Below are 23,368 nucleotides of genomic sequence, written 5' to 3' on the forward strand. Positions count from 1 at the left end.
GGACACCCCTCGTAGCTTGGCTGTAACTGCAGTGACGGCATCACAACGGCACTTTCACTCTCAAGCTTTCGGTAATTTGTGCGTTCCCGCCTCAAGATTTTTTTTTAAGTTTAAAATCGAGGTGGTTTTTTTTTTCCCTTCTCTTCCAGAAGGGAGGCCCAGGCCGCTGCCCGAGACCACCGCCATGCCGCCGCCAGGGCGGGCAAAGCCCCCGCGCCGCCTCGCCGGCGGTTTCCCGGGCGCCGCCCCGGGCGCGGGCGAGCCGCAACCGGCTGCCGCCCCCCGCCCGCAGGCCCGCGCCGCCGGACCCGGCCGGCCGCCGCCGTCGCGCCCTCAGGTGCGGCGCGAGGCGCCTCGCCCGGCCGCGGCCCCGCCCCTCCCCGTGAGGGCAGCGCGCGGGGGGGGCGGAGCCTCGCGCCGGCTCGGCCTGAGGGGCGCGCGAGACAGAGAAGGGGGCGAGCCGTGGGGGGGATGGAGGCGAGTGCGCATGCGTGGCCGGTGGCCGCGCACACCACCCCCCGCCCCTTAGGCGCCGGGTCTGCGCTGGAGGAGGCTGGCGCCTGCGCAGTGCGGCGGCGCCGCCCGCGAGGGGCGGGGCGGAGGCTGGCGGAGGGGCACTGCCGCGGCCGCGCGCCCCTCCGCGCCCCCTCCCCTCCCCCCTCCCCTGCCGCCGGCGGCGCTCGCGGCCCGGCGCGGCTCCCCGCAGCCTCGGGCCGCGCGGCGACGGAGCGGGAAGGAGGCGGCGCTGCCCGGTAAGCCCCGAGCGCCGCCGAGCCGCCCGGCCCCGACCCCCGCCGCCCGGGCGAGGGGAGGGGGTCGGCGGCGGCGGGCGCGCAGGCCGCGGCGGGGCGCGGGGCCCTCGCTCCCGCCGCGTCCCCACAGGGCCCCGCCGCGGCGGCAGCCGCCGCTTCCCGCCCGCCCCGCGCTGTCACCGCTCCGCGCCCGCGGTGACAGCGGCGGGCGGCCCCGGCTGCTGCCCTCGGGCTCCGGGGCCCCTCTCGCCCGTTTCGCGGCTCCGCGAGCGCGGTGCTGCTGGCCGGGGCCGCGCAGGGCGCCCTCGGCGGGGGGGGGGGGGAGGCGCCGGGGCTCCGTGGTCGCTGCCCCGCGGCTCCGCCTTCGCCCGGCCCGTGCCTGGGGTTGTGTCGCCGCTGGGACCGTGTCTCGCGCCGCCGCCTCCTGCGGGGACAGCGGTGGCCGAGGTGCGTGCGGGAGCTGCTACCGCGGAGGTAGCGCGCCGGCGCCCGGCGGCCTCCCCAGCTGGACGCTGGTGTGGTGGGTAAGATCTCTGTCTGCCTCCCGATCTCTCCGATCCGCGTGGAGTGCCGCTTTTCTGTGCTTTTATAGCTGAAGGAAGGACCCTGCAAGTTCTGGCTTTGTCCCTGCTGCCTGCCTTCCCGTGCATCCCAGTATTTCTGCTGGCGAGCCTGGTGCGACCTGGTAGTGCTAGTGATGGAGGAAACAAAGTTCTTGCAGCTGGGCAAAAATCAGAGAGTTGCCTTACAAATGTGACAACCTGTTCTGTGAGTCCTCTGTATTCTGTGCCCTCAAAGGAGGGGAAAAAAAGCGTTGCTACTCTTGCTTTTGCTCAGCAAACTGCACACTTCTCTTCCCAACAGCATCTTACCCTCTGTGATTGCATGAAGTGTCTGTCTGTGGTAGGATCTGAAAAACATTGTGCTTTCGTAGCAGGAAAATTGTGTTGTGAATGGTTCTGCTGGGTGAAACTGTTCTGAAGAAGCACAGGCTCTGTCAAAGGATACAGTCTGTGCAAACTCCACTCTCCCCAAAAACAAACAGAAATCTTCTGTTGCTGCTTCCTGCTTTGTTAGTGGTAGGGGCTTTGGCTGCTGAAATGTAGACAAATAAAGTCACTGGCTGTTTTTAATGATGTGTGGATCATAATATAGTCCTGCAGCAGCTTAGAAGTAGAGTTTCTTCTTCCGTATTCCATCCCAGTTGACTGTAGTTAGGTATTATTTAACAAAACCAAAAAGGACGGGTCATTTTGAAGAGTCTAAGATTAACATTGAGAAACTCAATCAAAAATATTCTCTTGGTCGTGTAATTTTGCCACTTAATTTTTAGTTATTGGAGAAGTCATATTTTAGACTGGTAGATTGTGTGAAACGAGAAGAGAAAATTTCATTTTTCAGATCTCTATACGTCCCAAAACCCACATCCCTTTTTTTCTTTATAGAATTAAGTATATGATTCTGGGGAACAAAACATTTCAAAGCTCTCTGATTTATTGTGCCATTTCTTTCAAATGCCATCTAGATAAACTCTGCAGTCCACATTTCCCAGTCCTTTTATCTGCTCAAGACAAAGAGCAGTTTGCTGACATGAGTTTTGGTGTGAGCACTGATAAAGATCTGTCTTCTCCCTTACTTTAGGAGAAGAAAGCGTTATCTTATTAAAATTCGATGGTGGTAATGTACCTTCAGTATGTAATGCTCATTCATGTATCTCATTCTGTCAGCATTACAGTGGGCAAACCTCTGCACCAGCCTCTTCTTTTCTCACGCGCTGCACCTCTTGTTGCAGTCTGTAAATTACCAGCTCCGCATTTCTTCCCCTTTCCCTCCATTTTCTAAGACAGTATGAATTACGTGACTGTCCAGGCACGCTACCAAAGGCTTCTTTTGCATCGGACTCGAGGAAAAGGTTAAGTGCATGTTCCCTTAGTGAAGATTAGCAAACTAAAGAGAACTTGGGCCTTAGCCTGAGGTCTGGCATGTAGTTGCTTACCCTGGTAAATTGTCGGCATGGTCACTGGCATGGCTGAGCCGGGGCCACTCAGCACTTTCTTAAACCATACCTGGACATCATTCCAATGTGGCATAATCTGGGGCTTCTCCTGAAAGACACGTGGAACATGGCTGCCCTTTTCTGGATGGGGGAGAGGGAGAAGAAGCTTTAGCTCTGTGGTCAAAAGCCATGCAATGCAAGCTTGCCTCTGCACTGGAGAACAGTCTCTGGCCTTTGACATTTACAAATGCAGATATAGCCAGCGAGTTTTATAAGTTTCTGGCTAAGTGCATGTTGGCATAATTATTTTTATGCTGCAAAGATTCTGTTGTACTGAATAATAGAGTGGGTGATGTACAGTTAACATTTTGTTTTAGATATAAAAATAGAAAGAAAACAGAAGTAGTTCATGCCCTTTTTTGCTTTAGTACAGAAGAGGAGAATATTTTCAGAAGATGGAGGCATAAGTTTGAAATTTCTTAAGATATCCCTCACTAAAGTACTTAAGAAATTTCTTTTTTTTCTTTTTTTCTCTGTCTTGATCTTGCAAATTGAAGCCTGTATTGCTAGCTAGTATCCAGTTCCGGAAACATAATGCTACTAATGTGAACAAATCTCTATTGCTCAGTGGGAAAAACAGTGTAAGAAATGTTATGCTTGTACTTCCTGGCTTCAAAAATCATCCCATTTAATCTTATTTTTAGTGGTATTTACTAAAAGGGGAGAGAAAGTGGGTGTTATAGGCTGAGTTATATGCTTAATCATAGCCTTAAATGATTAGTCACAAGGAACATATTATTTGTTTCTATTGAACTTATTTTAGCTAAAATGATCAGAGAAGCCACCATTTGGAGCACTTAGTTTAGTGCAGCTTGCAAGTAGTCATAGGATACTATCTCTTAACGTATAAATAATGTGTCGTTATTGCTTTCACACATAGTTGCATGGTTTTCCTTGGGAAAGAGGGAGGACACAGTGCAGTAACTTTTTTTTTTTTTATAGTGCGATGGCACTACTACTTTTGATCTTTATCTTTGTAAATAAATGTCTCAGGATACTTTTTTAATTTTGCTGATGAAGAACTGACACTGTGTTGCAAATAAATGGCAGAGCTAGTAGCTTCCAATGTAACTAAGGAAGAAGAATACGCGAATAAATCGTAAAAGTTGGATTAAAAAGACTTTTTAAGGGGCTCAGTTTGTAGGGTTTCACTACTTAAAAATTTTATTGTAATTTAGAACTATCTTACTTATTAAAGGATTTTAAAGCCACTTAAGAGAAATATCAAGGTAGAAAATACTCATTTTTACACACTTCATGACTTGGTTTGACACTTATCAAAGATAAGACTTACAGTATCCTGGATTAATGTTATTTTCCAGTACTGTTGGCCAAAATAAAGCTGAACTAATGGTAGCCTGCAACTAACTGGTATACGTACACTTGTATTCAGGAAAGTAAACTGTAGCCTCTACTGTCTAGTACTTAAATTAGTATTAAAAATGAATAAAACTAATATTAAAGCATTTGAGTAATGTATTTGATGACATCAGCCTAAAAGTATCGGTATTTTTCCAGTGCTAAAATGGTTTTCTTGATTTTTGGTCATTTAGCCAATGTTTGATACGTATTTATATTACAATGAATAACAGAGATTTCCGATGGGATATGCATTTGGGGGTGGGAGTGGAAAGCTTGACCAAAAGCTTGAAATTCTTAGCACTCCTTGAAACGTTCTATATTCTTCTTAATACATTCCTATATACATTCTTAATTAAAAGCAGGCATATTGGTTTTGGCAGATGGAGCCTTCTTGAAAGTTCTGCTACAGAATTTTCTTGCTGCATGAGACTTGGGGCTGGAGAGAATCCTTCAACATATTTCACTGTTCATTGCTAAAATGTTGGCAGTCTTCATATTGACAAGTCTTAACTGACATGGACAAGTTTATAGAAATGATCCATTAGAGTTTGACTTTCTCAGTTTAAGCATAGCTTTTTTTTTTTTTAACTTTTTATTGCGTTGACAAGTTGTACTGAGCTTAAGATTTGTTTTATTTAGCAGGCTAAATGATACTGAGATTTGATAATAGGTATGCATTTAAAGTAACATCTGTTACACAGTTAAAAATCTTTCTCTTTCTTTCTTTCTTTGCAAACAGCCAGCTACTCTCTTTCAGTTTGCTTTTCCCTGAGCAGTAGCTGGCGTTATGGCCAGCAAAGCAAATGGCTGACAAGTATCTTTTGTGTGCAGTCCCTGAAGGAATATGGGCTTTTCTGAAAAAAAGTTAAAACTTTTCTTCATGGACATGATTCCTGCTACAAATTTGACTGAGTAACTTTGCTTCCTTGATGCTCTGTTTGTTTGTTTGTTTGTTTTTCCTAAGGCCAAAAAGATCTTTCTCTCCCAGTAATGACGGACTTGTACAAGACTGCTTTTTATCTTCGCTCGCCTGCATGAAATGGACAATTGCATATCACTGTTGGAAATGATGAACTTTTTGTGTCAATATAGCTGTTGGAAGTGGTTGTAATCGAATTATTCCTGACTTATGATTTGTAAAGGCAAGATGCATATCAGAAAGGGAAGGCAGCAGTGCTGCTGGATTTGACTGTAACCGAGACTTTTCATCAAAAATTAAAATGTTAATTTTAACACTTTATAATATAATTTTTTTTTCTCCACAACTGTTGCTATTCTTCTTCCTAACTTTATACAAAACTAGAGGAGAGAATTTCCTCAGCGTGGAAGTATGGGTATCCCTATGACTCTGAAAAAGTTGGAGGGCGGTGTCATGCCCTTGTCATATTCTCCAGAGGTTTTGATGCTGTGGTAGACGTTACTGTGATCTACAGCCAAACTCGAGGACAAAGAGTTGATTGTCTCAAAGCCGTAGAAGAAAATACGTCAGATCTAGAAATAGAAACCAGAATCCTAGTATAATGGTAAAATATCCATGTTTCATAGTAGATAGCATCTTTTACCAAGTCAAGTCTACTTAATTAAGTGAATGTTATGATTCTTAAGGATGGCCAGTCCCTCTTCAGTGCTCTCGTCTTTGGTGGTTGTCGTCTTGCAGATGCAATAGTGTAAATAACAGACTAATTTTTGTGAAAAGGAGAGTGAAGTTGCTGAAAGTCCAAATGGTTTGCACTATTCCACTGTGCTGTCAGAAATTTATTCTTTTGAACTCAAAATACTGCAGCTTAGTCCCATATAGCTTTGGAGCACTAAGTTTTCATAAGTCTTGGGTGACTCTCCTCCTAACTTCCTTTTTTTTCCAGTTACATTTTCAGCCCTAAAAGCTGCTTATTAATGGTAGGAACTGTGATTTGTTGGATTTTAGGAGCACATGGTATAAATATTGTGTGTTCAAAGTTTCTTCTTGTATGTGGTGATTTTCCAGGCTTTGTACTTATTTGTTTTTACATTTTGGCTATGTGTGTATGATTAGAAAGATACCCGACACTTTAATAATGAGCAAATAGAAATTCTGTTTATGAAAACTTATTCAGGAAAAAATATTAAAAACATTTTAAATAATTCAGTTTCAAGTGTGCAGCATGAGCTTTGAGTCTGTTTGCATTTGCTCTCCAATAGTAAATTGAATGTAAATTCAACAGCAAGTAAGAATATATAATTATAAAAATAAGTGTTATTAGAACTCTGACAGAGTTTTCTGAAACTGCTTCTGATATATGCCTATAAATGATAAACAGTATTGGTCTGCAGGAGAAAATTCCATGAAACTTATAGCTTGTAGATGTTAAGAGTATTGTAAGTAAGGAGTTCAATGAGGGGGAAAAAAAGTATAAAGGCATCAGTACAGACTTTTTCTGGTATAAAGACTACCTCTTCAAAGATAGAGGCCTTCAGTTAGTACTGAAGGCAACAGAAACGTCCTTGTACAGAATTGTTTAAATAAAGATTATTGCCTTTCTGACTGAAGGATCTCTGCTCAGGATATTCCTAGCTGATCTCGTTGTCTTTGAATACTAAAATTATTTCGGTTAACTGCGTGAAATGTGTAATGTGAAAACTATTGAGATACTTCCCTAGCTAATAGCCTTTCCTTCAGCCAAGCATCAAAGACTTGCCACAAACACTGGAGGTAGAGGAGCTTTTCAAAGATGTGCTGAAAAAATGTTTTACAATAAAAAGTGTTAGCATTAGGTATTTGAAATATCATGATGTTATCAGCACATCCCCATGTCACATCAGGTAAAGATGGTGCACTGGCATTAGTCTTCTAGTGTTTTCCTAATCTGAAGCTACTGTTCCCATCTAGAATCCCATGTTTTTCCAATAAATGTAACTGTCGAAGGAATTAGGGGAGCCTCTTCCAGAGCAGTATCTTTTTTTTTCTTCCCCCCCCCTCCCCTCCAGGAAAAGGGATAAAAGCTCTCTGTTCTGTCCCAGTGTCCCAGGTCCCAGGCACTCTTCTCATATGACTCAAATGCATGTCCCCAGGGTTCCACTGAAGTAGCTAAAAACTCCTCTCTTAGTAATACCAGGGCGTTTAGTCAAAATTTGCATGCAGTTCTGTCTCTTCTGTCTGGCAAGTCTGAAGGATTTCAAACAGCGCTGAGTGCGCTGATGATGGGTCTTGTAGGGAAAAAACCGAAAAGCAGAAGTTAGGAGGGCACACAGTTCAAACCAGTAGCCAACCCTGAGATCCTCTGCAGGGGTCAGAGTACCCCTCCCCCCCCTTTTTTTCATTTATGGTTTGAAAGTTGCAGTTCACCAGTTCCCTCATCTGATTTACACCATAAAATAGTGTGATTTGGAGAAGTGGTGGTTGGGCAGCAATGCAGATTGAGAATGGGCAGCTGGGTAAGATGTTTGCTTGAATCAGGATTGTTCTGAATGTCAGACAGTAACCTGAAACTGAATTTAAACAAATTTGAGGCTACCCTGGTACACTGCAGTGGGTGAGCCTTCCTTCTTGTTCCCAGTGTCACAGTCCCGCTGCGTCCATGATATCTAGCAATTATAAGGTGAGTTAGAGCAATCCTGATCTGACTGAAAAACTAACTCGTCAAAAAATGAGCTATGATGTGTAGAACTGAAATAAGGGAGAGGGTTGGGGAAGGGGTGGGACTGCCTCTTCTGGTGGCAGGCCACAATTAAATTAGTTTCATGACTAGCTTAAGCAATCCCTGGAAGGCACTTCTCTCACCTGGCCTTGGTAGCAGGGCTGGCTTATGGAGCGTCCCTTCCCATCGGCACTATTCCCGGAGTTGTGCTGATACCACTACAATCCTTCTGGGATGGGAATCCCAGAGCTCTAAGCACCTGGGGGCTGGGAAGGTCTTGGGGGGCAGGGACATCTCTCTATGCTTGTCCTTTTCTCTTCTGTTTTTTTGGTGCAATGCCTTCAGGAATGTTGCCAGACCGGGTCAGTAACAAAGTGGACATAGCAAGCACTCGGTCCATCTCCCAGTTCCAGAAGTCCACCCAATCAAAAAAACTGATATTAAGGGTGCATTAGTCATCAGCTGGTAAGAACAGATCTGTCCTCCTAGTCAAGCTGGAAACAGGGTTTGGGGCTCTTGGTCTGAGCTAGTATGGCTTTCTCGTGTAATCTTTTGTATGAACTGAAGGTCTGATAGGATATTTTGAATGAACTTACGATCTGGTAGAATTTATTCACTTAGCTTACAAGTTTTACTTCTAACATGTTTGTTCTTCAGTGGCTGGGAACCCCTGGCCTGGCTTCTGAAGCAAGATATTGCACAATCTTTATCTTTCTCTGTCCCCTTTTTTTCTGATCGGAATTTAGGGTACTGCGTTTCGTTCTTCTCTCAGTGGACTTAATGCTGCTAAAGAGTTCACTGCAGTTGTTGATACAAGAGTTTAGTTGATGAATTTTTAAATGGAGAAAAGGGAAAAAGGTCAGCATTGGTCGCTTACTCTAGCCTTCACTTTTTGGGAGCAGCTGCGTTAGAGACAAACTACATTATAATGAAATGTTAGCTACTGAATTAGCCATTAAAAAAAAAAAAAGTAAAACTGTTGTGTTAAGTCATGCACCTTTTGTTGTGCTGTTCTGCCAAATTCTGTGCTCTTAAAATTGCACATTGCTCTTTTAAAAGTACTTCCCTTACTATGGAAGGAGAATTTCCATGTATGCTGGGGAGTCTGACTGTTGGTAAAGGAATACAATATGTACTCAGTTATGCTTGATAATAAATATGCCTTTGTAACTGGAAGGTATCTGACTTTCATAATACCATGGACTTTAGAGCATACTTATAGTAGATAACACCACTTTCAGTTAACGTGATTAACTGACCAAGTGCCACTTTGTAGACTAACCGTTTTTATGTATTCATTGTGTTTAAACATTTTTGTTTTGTTTTTCCCAGAAAACCTACTTTGCCAACATAAAAGTTGATTCCATTCTAATGAAAAATTAATCTAAGGGTTTTAAAGAGAAGGTTGATATTTGTTACATCTGTTTAATTCTTAATATCTGATGTGGATATGTAATTCATATCCAGGAAGTAGGTATATTACCTCATCTGCCTGTGCATGGCTACAATTTGAATGCAAGTGTGAAATTTACCTAAAGGAGTAAAAATGACAACACAGACAACCCAAATTTTAGTGTCCCTCCTCCCATGTTTATCATGCTATTATTCTGCATGTAATATTCCCTTTTCTCCGCTTCCTTTTATCATGTTCTGACAGTTGAGATTTATCTCAGGTTGCATTATAAGGGACGCACAGACTGCATTCAGATGTAAGGATAGTTTTTAATCCCATGAATTATTAACATCAGTGAAATAACCTATGTGATAGCATTGTTGATGGTATTCTAAGCTGTAGTGTAAGCAGTTGGAGTTAATGGGCATGCTACAGGATAATTAGCCCGCTTCAAACTTTTTTAATCAGCTCCAGGATGAATGCCAATGAGATATAAATATACCTGGTATTTTGTCTTGTTCTCCAAAGCTGCAGTTTGTAAAGGAAGCCTCATGAAGGTGCAGTCAATATAAAAGTTAGTGCAGAGATTTGGTTTTGAACAGTGCTCTGCTTGCCTGGAGAAGAGATTCCAAATGCTAAGAAAGAGCAGTTGAATTTAGTTGATGAACTGCTGTGTTTTTTTTCCTCTGCAGTGGTTTGAAATAACAGTCATTTAAAGTAGGAGATTGAAAACAAGACTTCATTATTTAATTTTGTTATGAAAAGGCTTTTAGAGCCCAGTTCATGAGTTTAGGAGTTCTTCTGTAAATGCTCCTGTCACTTGTCTGGAATGTTAAGTATTACAACAGTTAAACACTGTTCACAGCAGTTAAAGCTCTAAAGTTTTCTCCAAACAAGGAGTAGAGAAATTTAGGTGTGTAATGGCCAGTTCTTGTCCGAAGTTCTGTTCTCTTTAAAAGAGAAGTAGAAAGAGTAAATGTAGTTTGAAAACGATGAGGAGTATGGATAATGTAACTTGAAGGTAGAATTCCTATTTCTATAATTCCGCAATTTTAATGGAAAACTGTTCATTTTTTAAGATAGTAATAGGAAAAAGCCTTTCCTTCATAAATACCTATCTATAGCAGTTATTCCAAAGCTGTAGGGCCAACAAATCATTAGCACCTTTATGTTTTTGTCATGGCCTGTCAACATAAGAATGTAACAGGAACTGCACTCGTTGGACCAAGGAGCCATCTCACCTCATAGACTGTTCCCAGCCGTGGCTGTGAACCAATGTCTCCAGAGAAACAAAAACACTCATCTTCCCTCCTGCCCTGACTGCTTTGCCAGCCTCCAAAGGCGTGGGGGAAAGGCTGGGGGGTATTCTGAGCCCTCTCGGCTCTAGCTATTTAGCATCTGTTAGGGGATTTCTCTTCCTCGTGCCTGTCCAGTCTCCCCTTTCGCCCATGCTGCTTGCATCCACAACGCTTCCACTGAAATATACTGCCTATTGAATGAAAAATGCAGCTTGCTTTATTTTGAACCTGGCTCTTATTCACAAGAACGAAGGGCCATCAAATGAAGTATCAGAAGAGGGAGCCAGTTCCAGTCTGAGCTCTCAGTGCCATTCAAGATCTGATAGACCTTTATCATATCTTCCCCATGAGATGTCTCATGGGAGCCATTACATCCCTTTAATCTTCTTTTTGCCCTTTGCTGAACCTTTTTCAGGTCTATAAGAAATCCATTTTTTGAGGTTAGGGGACCAGAACTGCACACACTAAAGTGCAGGTAGACAGGCAAAAATGAATTTTAGTGGCCTATTTATGTTTTATGGTTTGTTCTCTATCCTTTTGTAATAATTTGTAAAACTGCTTTGCTTTTTTGACTTATCCCAAACTCTGTGCTGATACTTTCATGAAGCTGTGTATCAAAACACTGAGGTCTTACTGAGTAGTAGTGATCAGTTCAGAGCACATTTATGTATGAAGCTGAAGTTGTTTTTCCGCATGAGATAGATTGCTTTGTGTTTACCTACATTTAATTTTGTGTGCCATTTTTATTGCCCGGTCTGTCTCCAAAGGGTCTTCTGTGATTTGCTGTCATCCTTGGTACTTTAAATAACTTTATAGCATCAGCAGACTTTCATCTCTTTAAAAATAATTTCTTGAGTCCATTTTAAGTAATAAAGCATATGCACTGTTTGCTCTGGGCTTGTGGAATCCGGTGGTTAATGGATTATGTTTTTGGAAATATTGAGCAAGAGGCATCATTTTAGAGTACTTGTGCAACTTGCAGGCTGGAAGTTTGAGCTGTGGACGTTGTAAATGCCGTGAACTCTGTCTCTTAGCATGTAGCTTATTTCGTTTTCCAGCCATCAAATTGTTGGTGGTTATGTTGTCTTGACTGTAGAGAATTGGAGGGAATCTGAATGTGTTTTACAGGGGGGATGAAGAGGCTATATTACATAATCTTTTGTTCACATTTCTGCCATCTGGGACTGTGTAAGTGGCCTAAAAATGTCGTTTCATAATTATTTGGTTTAGATATATTTAGGCTGACAACTTTTGCCCAAACAACTTGTACAAATAGTGAGTGAAAGTGTCCAGAGTCCATTGCTCTTAGATTTGAAGAATCCTATTTTCCTCTGTATTTTGGATATTGTTTTGTTCTTTGACTCTTCAAAAAATACTTGATATCCTCAAATTTGAGGGATCATTCCTCTGTTATGGAACTCTTAAAAGACAATTTTAAGATAATTCTACCTTTTTTAATAATAAGCAAATTTTAGTACATAATACTGCATAATATTTCTTGCTTATTTATTTTCAGCTCATGGCAAAAGGGTAATACCTTGTTTGCTGGTTAACACTCTCTCACTTTATAGGCACAGGAAACTTTTTAACTGTTGTAATTGAATCTTTTCTTACTTGAATATGACTTTTGTAACAGCAATAGTAGCATAACTAAGCTTATTAAATAATGGATGAGATTAAAATGATCACAATAACAAATATTTTTTAAATTTCTGGGTTGTGCTTGTTATTAAAATGCCCCTCCCACTATTTTTGGTTTTCAGATTTCTAAAATCATAACGGTATATAACAGTAACCCTGAAAGAATTTAATCTTGCCTGGCTGAATGTATCATATCAGTTTACAGTAAAGAGCAGAGCCATGCTATTGGGCCAAACACTTTTAAATTATTATTTATGGAGTTGTGTTTGCATTTGGTATGGGGTATAAAGACTAGCTTCATGCGTCTCCTCCACCAGAGCAATGAGAGCGCATTCCTGAACAAGTATCTCTTTGTTTCCTACACTATGTGCACCGTTGAAAGAGAGAAGTCTGGGAAAGGATACAGGTTAGAATTACTTGCTACACTTTAGTTGTTCTGTCATTCTTAAGTCTTTCTACATGATATTTTGAGCTTGTTCTGCTTTTTTTTTTTCCCATCCTGATTAATTCTGTAATGAACTATAAATATAAATAAAGCTATCATTAATCAAATGTTTTGCTGTAATGTTTTGTGTCTGTTGACAGATCAGTATTTGGTTGAGTAGTGTGGTATGATGGACTCCCATCAGTGTGTCTCAGTTCTCTCGTGGAGTTACAAGCCTTGGTCCCAGCAAGGCCTGGAACCTGCAGATACAGTTTTCACCGTAACTTATTGGTGTTAGGCATCTTCTTCACTGTTGTTTTGTGGAGGGGGGAGGGCATGTGTGTAAAGGGAAAGGAAGTTTTCAGCAATTCCCTTTTTCCTAGAGGCTGGAAAACTAGAGACTTTAAGGTGAAATATAAAATACAGTTTTATATGTGATATTTACTCTTGTAAAGAATAGTGACATTTCTTAGGCTTTATTCTAAATCATTAGGGTTGTGTATTAATCTTCACAAAGCTTCATTTGGCTAGTGAGCACTTTATTTCTTATTTTAAAATAATTTAGGATTGGATAGAGACAATTGCTGTATACTGATAGCTTAATTTATTGTTGGTCCTTAATACTGTGCCTTCCTAAAGAACGTGTTCTTTTTCTTTAGAAGCATAAAGGTCATCTTTATCTGTGTTAGTGCCTAGCACTTTTGAGAAACTGGATGAAGTAGCGGTGTTTTTTTTTCTTTTCCCCCTTACAAGTCAACAATATTGATGTCTTCTGTTCGGCATTGAAACCCCTTCCCCTTTTTTTCCTTTCTGGAGAAGGAGGGATAAGAGAAATTTGCATCAACAGGTCGTAAATTCACTTAAGCAGCTTTAGTGAGCTGCTTTTAGAATGTGTAATTATGTCTTGTCGTTACTTCAAGTAAAGGTTTTGGACTCATTTATGTCTTTTTTTTTTCCCCCCCTCCGTTTTTAAACTGTAATTACAAAGTCGTCTTTAATAAGAAAGTAACTACTGGAGGTTGGTTTCTCTGGGAAAACAGAAACAGTGGTACCTAACCCTCTTTCCTGCCTATCTCCCAAGTATCTTCAAAGTTTCTGGAAAAGAAGAATTCTCCCTTTGAGTTTCAGTAATACACAACACAATATCACAAAAAGAATAAGTGTGTTTTCTTTAATGACAAACTTATGGATATTTTAACGTAATGCTATGTTGAAACACGAGTATTATACTTTGTTTAGTTTCACTTGTTTCTGTCACTTTGCTATGCAGTTGCTGTTGTTGAAGCAAATATTGTTATGTTTTAAGGAACACTTCTAAAACATGCTGTTTCTGAAATCTATTAAATTGAGAAACATCTTTGAGCACAGTCTTGTCACTGATGACCTCTGTGATACTCATAAGAGTATAAATGTTTTTACTGTAAAAAGTAATGACTCTAGTCTGTATTTGTTTTTCAGAGTATACGCAGATTGGACTATATTACTATAGTAAGTTCAGCTATCCCAAATGCTTTGGGCTTTTACTGTGTATCCAAAAACCATGTGTGCAGCATATATCTGGCATGCTGTAAGAAGTGTCAGTCTTGATGAACGTGCTCTGTAGGCTTGATATATGCTTATTGCAAATGGTCACTGCTGGACGCCTGGCAGACCAGTTGGAGCTACCGCTTTATCTGGGTTGCCAGACAAATGGGACTTCTGGACATCGGTCAAGGTTGTCAAGATCTGCCTGAATGTATGACAGTCTTATTGTTACCGATACCTTAAACTTCATTATGGCACCAGTTTACTGGCTCTATAAGCTGTCGAAAAGCCATGGTTCAGATTTGCTAGGTTTGTTGCAGGGGTATATTTTCATTTTAAGTAGTTTTTCTGTGTGGAGTCAGATACACAAGAGCTATGCATTGAGGATATATGAGAATTTTATTTGATTGTTTCTCAAGCATTCTGTGGACAACTTGTTTAACGTAATCTGCAGAACATTAAACTTATCACACAATAGTTAATAACGGTGCCAGTCTTGTTAAAATGTTTATCCTCTTTGGTCCATTCAGTTCTAGTTTGATATTGCATAAGACCAAAATCGCATAAGTGTTCATAAGTATAAAAAGCCAAGAAAAGTAAGTGTGGCAAATTGGCACTACCTATAAATATTAGTTTGTTTTTGGAATCTGGTAGGCCATTGTACCACTTAAATATTTGTGCGCAACAAACATATTACCTGTAACTCCATGGGACTTTTTTTTTGGTTTCTCATTTCAAGTTCTCTCTCAGTTGTTTAATCTTCTGCAAAGGCATTCTGATTATTAGTAGAAATATGGCAGAACTAGTGCATTTTTGACATTCTGATGATAAAATTGCAGCAGCAGACAGTTTTCTGTATCTATTGATGCCAGTTTCCAGCGCTAGAAGGGATCTTGAAGCTATAAACAACTATTTTCAGTGCCTTAAAATGAGACTTTCTGTTGCTGCTGCTAAGGGTACTTAGGGGTCTGAAGATACAAAACTTTTTGTGTTTTGCTGACTTAAAAAAAAGATCAGACTTAATGTACTTCTGTGCAGCTGAGGTGGTGATGGGGAGAAAGGAATGTGTGTTAGAGGGTATGGGTTTAATTTAGTTAGCCAAAATGCATTGGTAGTCCTGCTCACTGTGTTTTTGTGTAGCACTTCTCATGCACTCAGTCATCAGTCTGCTTTTTGTGCCTTTGAAAGTTTCGTGTTTTTTAGAGATGGAAACAGCTAGGTATGTTTCATGTTTCTTATCAGCCACAGGCTAGTGGGCTTAGATAAATCTGATCACTTACTTCCATCTGGAATCCTTAAAAGTGAAAATGAGGGGAGCGGAAGTTTCCTCCTCTTCTTGATCTTCTATCCCATATCTCCTGACTCAGAGGAAACGAATAAAACAGCTGCCAACTATCTCCCTCTTGCAAGAGGAAAGAAGATACCTATGTATCTAGTCCTTCTTCTAGTCCATGTGTCAAGCTGTGGCTGTCAGCTATTCTAGTGTTTCCTTGGCTGTTTTGCTGAATTAGCAGTTCTTGTGATAACTGCAGTATTTCTCTGCTGCAGCTGCTCGTAATTTCGGTAAAGTCAACTTTATTTTCCATGGCTTAATTTATTTTGCCATGGTTGGAATGACAGTATTGACAATTGTATGCTGTTTGAGAAAACTGGAAGCCAAGGCAAAGATGCTGAAGTGCCCTGATTGCAGACCTGGGAACACAATGACTCACTTTTGGTTTCTTTTCAGAGATAATGCTCACAATCAAATGACTTAGAAACACAATTTCTTTGGTATTAAATTTTGGATTCAAGATACATGAAATCCCATGGGTTTGTAAATGTGACTTTTACTAATAACTGTTTTCTGGGAATATGGATTTTTCAACTTTTTTTTTTTTTTAGTATCTTTTTTTTCTGCAACTGCTGTATCTCTCTCTCAGTATTTTACTCTAGTTACCAAGCTGATAATAGTCTTTTCTGAGATCCAGTGTTGTTGATAATCTGTCAGTTCACTGAAAACTCCCACGGTATTTTCCCTCCCACAGTCAGAAATAAAGAACATTACTGCCTTAATAAGCCTTTCTTTTGCTAATGAAGTAACTGAGTAACATGGATCACTTGTAAAATATCCTCAGTTCAGTGGCATATGTGGAAAGAGACCTGAAAAAAAATATGTTTTATAATTTGGAATTGATCTGTAGGGAACACTTCTTCCTTAGTTTTAAAAAAAAAAATCCTCTTTTTAAAAAAGTGTTGGTCAGTCACATGTATAATTTGTGGTGCTTAGTGTTATTCTGGACGCCTGGATTTAAACAAAACATTAGAAATATATATTGCATTTCATTTGTATTTTATATTAAAAAAATCTCTCTCTTTCTGTTTGTAGGTTTGTTTGTAAATGCATCGTAAACAGACAGCCCAGAATGAAGAAAGCAAGCAGGAGTGTTGGCTCAGTGCCCAAAGTGCCTGGAGTAAATAAAACTCAAACAACTGAAAAAAACAAACCAGAAAACGGCTCCTCGGTGTCTGCAGTAACAAAACTCTCAAAAACTGGGACATCAGCATCCCTTTTGAAGGTAACTAATAGAATGTTCTGATTATTTATATTTTTTGTCAGTGAAGCATTAGAAAGACTAGAATTTTAAGACATCTTTAAAGCAGCTTAGACTGGAGACTTGTTATACAGGTTACTGAAGGGAATTTGTGTAGTTATATAGCTCTAGTCAGAGTGATGGGATCTTCTGTGGCGTTCATGCGGTATTTTTCATATTGCCATGTGTAACGTGATGGAAAGGAATATACTTTGTAGAACTTAGCTGTTCTGCAAAAGGAGTAGGGTGGAAATTGCATTTTGCTGAGTGTTATTAGTAGTGTCGTGTTACGCTTGAATGCGGTATTGGTGACTAACGGGATTTGATAAGAGCTATGTACTAATTCTGAAAAAAGAACTAATGAGTTATCTAACATGAGAAACTTTGGGATTGGTGATCCGTGTCAGGTCGGTGCAGCTGTGTTCTTCTTGTAGCTGTTTTGGCCTTTCCTTTGTTTAAAGTACTGCTTGAGCTGAATTTTCACAAGTTGATTCTTGCTCCTAGAATGAGTTCAAAGGTAGAGATTTTCTCTTAATATCTGCAAAGTAGGGCAGTAGATTTAGGAGCATATGGTTTCCAACAAGGCAAGAAAAACAAGGCATACTAAGGTGTGCTGTTGCAGAGTTCTTACCTGCTAGCAAACGCTTCTGGGTTGGAGCGATGGTATGAGCCTGCCAGGTATGCCTCCTTTCCCCGGTCGCGACGGGGGCCGGCTGCTTGAGCAGCAGCGTGGCTGGACCCACCGCCTCTGCCTTCTGCAGCCCAGTACAGTGCTGCACCATCGCTGCCGTGGAGCGGACAAACAGGGCAAGGAAAAGGGCTGGTGGCTGCAACTGGGACCTGAGCCGCTGTCACCTACAGGAAGCCAGAGAGACTTTTTAGACAACTACCAAATAAAGATCTAAAAATTAAAGATGTGGGAATGACTGGGTCTCTCCGTAATAGATATGCAGGGTTACCAAAGCCAGAAGGCGTGTTCCCTCTCTCTCTCTCCTTTCTCTTGCTTCTCTGTTATGGAAGAATGATAGTACTCTTGCTGATGAACTTGCAAGTGAGGTTTCAGCTAGACTGCCAAAACCCAAAATGTTTGTCTCTTGCATTCTTCTTAACTTGAAATAATCTTTTGAGGCTTGTTGACACTACTGGTGGCTTGTTGACACTACTGGTTTTGCCTTTCCAAAAGTTTCTCAAAGAATACAGAAGCAAAAGATCTTTGTAGTTTTCTTATCAAATTTCTTGTGTCGTAACTCTTGGTAAGATGGAGGAGAGTGAACTACCATTAAAGAAATTTGGCAGTATGTTTTTACAGTTTTACTTTTAATATTAGCAGCACTTCTGGCTATGTTTGGGTGTCAAAGTAGAATTTGACAATTAAATGTGTTTGAGACACAATGAAAACTTCTCCCTTAATTACTAAGACTTATTTCAGCTTTATGTTATAGTCAGGCTTACTCATATAGTTTGATGTCTTTTACTTGTGAAGTTGTTGTTGTGCCAACTATGTTTAATGAAACATAATAATAATAATGACAACTCTTATTGTCTTTGAGTGTTCCATACTTATACAAGTAAGTTAGTTGTTTATATTTTGTGAGTTTATAGGTGCTGGCAACTAGCATTTATGTTTACTGCCTGGAGAGAAGTATCAATAACTAGTTGCATTTCTTTTAATTTTTTCATGTTCATGTTTCAATTTCAAACTTTTCTTTTCACAGACAAGATCTTTGATCTTGTCTGTGAAGTGTTTGGCATATTGTTTTCCTCGTAGTTTGTGGTTTGTAGGATCACACCTTGCTGGATTAGTGTGTGTTTTATGACATTCATTTAATACTCTTGACAAAATCATAGCTGGCATTAACATCAGGAGCATAGCAATAATTTAAATTAATTGCAGCAGCTTACTAACTTATTTGGTCCCCAAAATACTTATGTAGACGCAGAAAACTTTAGGTTGCTTATTGCATGGAAGGCAGACATTAAGGAATGGAATACGCAGTTACAGTACTATGCCAGTCTTAAATCGGTCAGTAATAATGTTGCATGACCAAAAATGACTTTCTGATTTATTTATAGTTTTGGAGGTTTTTTTGTTTGTTGTTTTTGGCCAAATTAATTAGAGACAACCCATTTTTCCATTTCCTTCATCATATTACTGTAGTCCAGTGTTCAGCTTTGAGCTTCTATAACTGTGCGTTGTTCCATAGATTTCCCCACTTTTAGTAGAAATTTTAAAGTGTGTGGGCAATGAGTACAGTAAGGAACTGAGACCCACCCTTATATGCCACTGAATGCTATTGTGGCGTTTCTGTGTGATTCAAAATGCCTGTGTGATGCTAGGGAATACTTTACAAACTTTTTGTAGGTTGCTTCTCTTTGTAATTTCCTGGCTTCCAGTTTGCCCAGAATTTTTATAGAGGTGCTACCCTCCCTGCCCCCTTTACTACAACACAAGATTAACTTCTAGCCCATACTATTTTTTTTAATCTGTCAGAAAATACTCTGCAAATAAGTGTGTTCTGATTTTAAGACCATTGCTTTTTCACACACTTATTGAGCTAATGAGCTCTGATCGTGCTGGCACTCACAGCTGTATTTAGAAGGCTGTACTTCATACAAATGAACTGCAAAAAAAAATCCAATGTCTGTGAAAAATCAGCAGGTGGACACCAAAGTTTCAGTATTAAAAATTAGAATGTGTTTTCAGTATTCATGTGTCTAGGCTTCAGTATTCTGTTTGCAAAATGCGAATAACAATTACAGAACTGTTGTGAAGTTTAATGTTTGCAGCACTCAAATGCAGCAACAGGGAGCATCAAAGAAAATCCCAGGCAGAAATAATTTTGTACAACATATTTATATAAGTGTATGTATACACACATGTGTGTTTGTTTATTTATAACTTAAAAAGTGGATTTGTATGAGGTGCAGTAAATAGGATCTACGTGTTGAAAAAACTAAGATGAAACGAAGTAGAGGTGCTGGTTCATGTTTCATTGTACTGAATGAAGTAAAGATGTGGAGGGGAAAATAGAATATGAATTGTGTAATTAATTAAAAACAGTCTTACTTTTTATATATAAAATCAAAATAGGTCTGGATAAACATTTTTAATTATTGTATTTCCTAACTTTTCATACGCTAATGTAAGGTTTTTTAATGTTGTTCAGGATTGCGCTGCTTGTGGTAAGTGCATGAACTGTTTTCTTCACATACAGAAAGAAATCTGTTTTTCCTTGCAAATAAACTGTTTAATAAACACGTGACGTATATCTTTAATGAAAGCAAAATCAGTGTTACAAAAGTACTTTGATTTTTCGAGTCAAGAATGGTTGCTATTATGTAGCATTAAGAAAAGAGAGCTTCTGGTTTGTGAACTTTTCCACAGCTTTGCTAAATAGCTTTGTCTGCCAGGAGTTTAGTGTTACAGTTTTGAGAAACTGTTTACTAGTTGGCCGCAGAAGAGGCAGTGCCTTCCAACCTAGACTGGCAATAGTTTACGGGTAAGTCAGAAAAAGAGTGGCAGTCTTAAATTCCTTTGTTCAGCAAGGATTTGGGATGACTCACGTCAGAATGTGTGTATTTTATGGAGCATGGGTTTTTTCTCCAAGCTGAGTCACATTTGACCTATTTGGCTTGATAACATCTAGTTGTGCTATAAGTGCCTCAAAGCTTCATCTAATTTCCCTCTCTTTTAACAAGGTAAAAATGCTGACAGCTCATAGCCTGCTTGAACTATCACCTGTTTACTGGCTGTCAGATTCGGCAGTGAAACAGAAAAGCATTGTTCTGAGGTTTTTGTAATCGCTTGGTTTGAGGTGGTGTAACTGCATCGCAAGGTTGTTCTCCCCCCCGCCACGCAGGCCCACGAAATTTTTTTTTACATTAGATGTGAAGTCCAATTAGATTAGGTATTAAGAAAATGGCACCGGTTAGCAGAGGATTTTCATACAGTAGTAGTTTGTGCTTAGCTCACTTTTTTTCAAAATAGCCTGTGCTCTGTTGATTCTATAGCCCCCAACAGTTTTGTTCTCCTCTTGGTACTTAAATTGCTTCTGCTGTTTGGCACAGCTGCGTGCCACAGCAGATCAAGGAAGGGATCTGGTTCCTGCGAGGAAGGAGCCCTTTGAAAAGGCTTCAGTTTACAGAGCGCGATGTGCAGAGAGAATGCGGGAATAAAAGCTCTTGGAGAAGAGCGGGGTAGGGGAGCAGCGGCTTTTTCTGAGCAGCAAGAGCCAGTTTAAATGCACATCAAACTGCAACTTCAGAGTGATGTGTTTTCTTCCAAACTTTTAAAATTCTTTATAGAAGGCTATACCATTTCTTACATGATTCAGTAAAAAAATTCTTGTCTTAAAGGATTTTACCCTCACAAAATACCTGCTTTTTATTTGTCGGTTATGTGCATTTCCAACATCTGCATGCAGAACAAACATGTTCTTTTTCCAAGCTTCCTCTTGTTTTGCGGCTGTTCTCATTTGTAAATGGCACAAGTCACATCCATGGCTCTGAGCTTTCTCCACAATATTGTGATCAATGCACCTAACTGTTCGGAAATAACCAGTTGCAAAAAGTTACTATATAGAATGGAGATGCCTTTTTTTTTTTTTTTTAATTGTGCATATGTAACTTCATTCTTAATGAATAGGATCATAATGTCTGTCAGACAGTTTTTAAAACAAATATTTAGGGGAGCTAGAAGTTATCATAAACCTACAGAAACTGGAAGTCATGATGCAAAGCAACTGCCTAGGTCCGAAGCACTATCTTTTAGCTGGATTGCTGTTTGAGACTTCAGATGTGTTAACCAGCTAAGTAATACAGTTACTCAAAGAATGCTGCTAATTCAGATGCTTTCTTTTCATTTTTTTTCTTGTCCTTATAAACAGGAAGCATATTTAACGTATTTTGATTATCCATTTGAGAAAATGCATTTTTAAAGTGTTCTAAAATCTGCCAGTGAATACTTAGTATTTCTAGAGTTTGCCTTACTCCGAAAAGTGTATTCTTGATTTGGGAACCTGGGTTCTTGAGACTCCTGTGGCTTACTGTCTTGTCACGTTCCAGAGAGCTTTTTAGGCTAGCAGTAGTTTCAGGAATGATCATGGAAAAAGTCCATCTGACAACTATCCTGTCTCTGAGGGTGCCTAGTACAGAGCATGAAAACAAGGCAAGGATTTATGGTGAGTGTGGGCCCCTACCCACCCCCAGGGAATACTGTCCTAGTATCTAGTGATTTGTGGCTTAGTAATTTGACCTAGAAAGAGTATTTTATTAATCTTTGGTTGATTTTTTGTTTGTTTGTTTGCTTCGTTTTGTTGTGAATTTTCCCACCAGAAAACACTTGATATTCTTGTATACTTTTGAAGGACATTATGCAAACTTCCTAATATTTGCTGGTTTAATTATCTAAGAATAACATTTATGCTTATACTCGAGCAATCTTTCGGTCGAAATTGAGAAGTATTACAATTGCATTGTATTATTGTGTTTCCGTTAATTTTTTTTCTCCTTATTATTGAAAAATGAATCATTTGTTTCTGTCCAGAAGAGAAAAGACTCAGTTTCTGTGGTCAGTCATAAGAAGCTGAAGTTCAGTTTCAACTCACCTACTCTGTTCAGTGCAGTTATACTTTCCAATATACTTTCAAAGACACATGAATAGTCATATGTGTACTTTCTAGATATTAAATTTAAGCTGACAGAATCTTTAAGATAAGAAATGTTGGCTATGGAGACTTCTCAGCCAGCTGTCTTAAAGCCACTTCTTCTCTTTCTTTCAGACTAAGAGTAATGATGACCTCTTAGCGGGGATGGCTGGTGGCGGTGGAGTGACAATGACCAATGGTGTCAAGGCAAAGAAGAGCACTTGTGTATCAACAGCATCTTCAGCTTCGGGGACCACCATGAACAGTCTGGAAAATAAACCAAAAACTGTTGCAGGTAAAAGGATATATTGACCCTAAAAGAGGGTGGCTGGGTGACTTTATATTTTCCTGTTATGTAGTGAGGGTCCAAACTGCCTAAGGAAGTGGTCAGTAAGGCCACACTCAAATCAAGCGCCTCCTGTGCTTTGGCCTTGATCTCCTTTTCCTGTTTTGTAATAATGCAATTACCTTTACCTATAGGTGTTCGTAGTTTTGGAGGCAGTTCCTTTTTTTTTTTTCCAGTACCAATAGTATAACTAACATATAATAATAGGCAATATAATTAACATAAAGAATTATAATTTGTCTAAAAAGGTCTATGCCACAAGCATTAAATCTTTAGGATGTGATAACTTCTTGCTGTCAACATTTTTAGTACTCTGTATTGTTTTATAAAAATGAAGAAAGACAGCTTTCATAACTGTTTAGGAAAGTAGTATTATTTAGTGTTTTATCAATATGGATGGAAATACTTCTTGCCTATCATTGCTATATTTTGGATTCAGTACTGCTAGCAAAGCTATAAAGTGTCTGGGAATAAGGTAGTAATAATAGTAATCCATCCTGATCTTTCTCAAATATGATGAAAATATTTAAAATTTAACTTTCATTTTGGGAAATCATAATACACAACTCATCACTCAAAAGATTACATTCAAATCTGCTGAAAAGAGACAAATTTGAATTTGCAGAAATAGCACTTTTTTGGGGGGGTACAATCTATCGGAAGCTGTTTAAGACAGAAAAAGAAACTGTTGCAAGTGTTACGGTTTTAAACTTTAACTCATTTTCAAAATACTGGTGAAG

At 39.9% G+C, this 23,368-nt stretch overlaps 1 protein-coding gene across 1 annotated transcript in view; it reads left to right on the forward strand.

The window, feature by feature from the left end:
- The first annotated feature begins 719 nt into the window (after positions 1-719).
- SPECC1L (sperm antigen with calponin homology and coiled-coil domains 1 like) overlaps positions 720-23,368 on the forward strand; it is a 70,301-nt gene continuing 47,652 nt past the window's right edge. Inside the window, exons 1-3 of the mRNA XM_067307378.1 lie at positions 720-752; positions 16,433-16,622; positions 22,418-22,577. Of these exons, the coding sequence (XP_067163479.1) occupies positions 16,470-16,622; positions 22,418-22,577 (313 nt within the window). The 5' untranslated portion in view covers positions 720-752; positions 16,433-16,469. The remainder of the gene's footprint in view (positions 753-16,432; positions 16,623-22,417; positions 22,578-23,368) is intronic.

This window comes from Apteryx mantelli, chromosome 17 (assembly GCF_036417845.1).
Source record: "Apteryx mantelli isolate bAptMan1 chromosome 17, bAptMan1.hap1, whole genome shotgun sequence".
NCBI classification, from domain to species: domain Eukaryota; kingdom Metazoa; phylum Chordata; class Aves; order Apterygiformes; family Apterygidae; genus Apteryx; species Apteryx mantelli.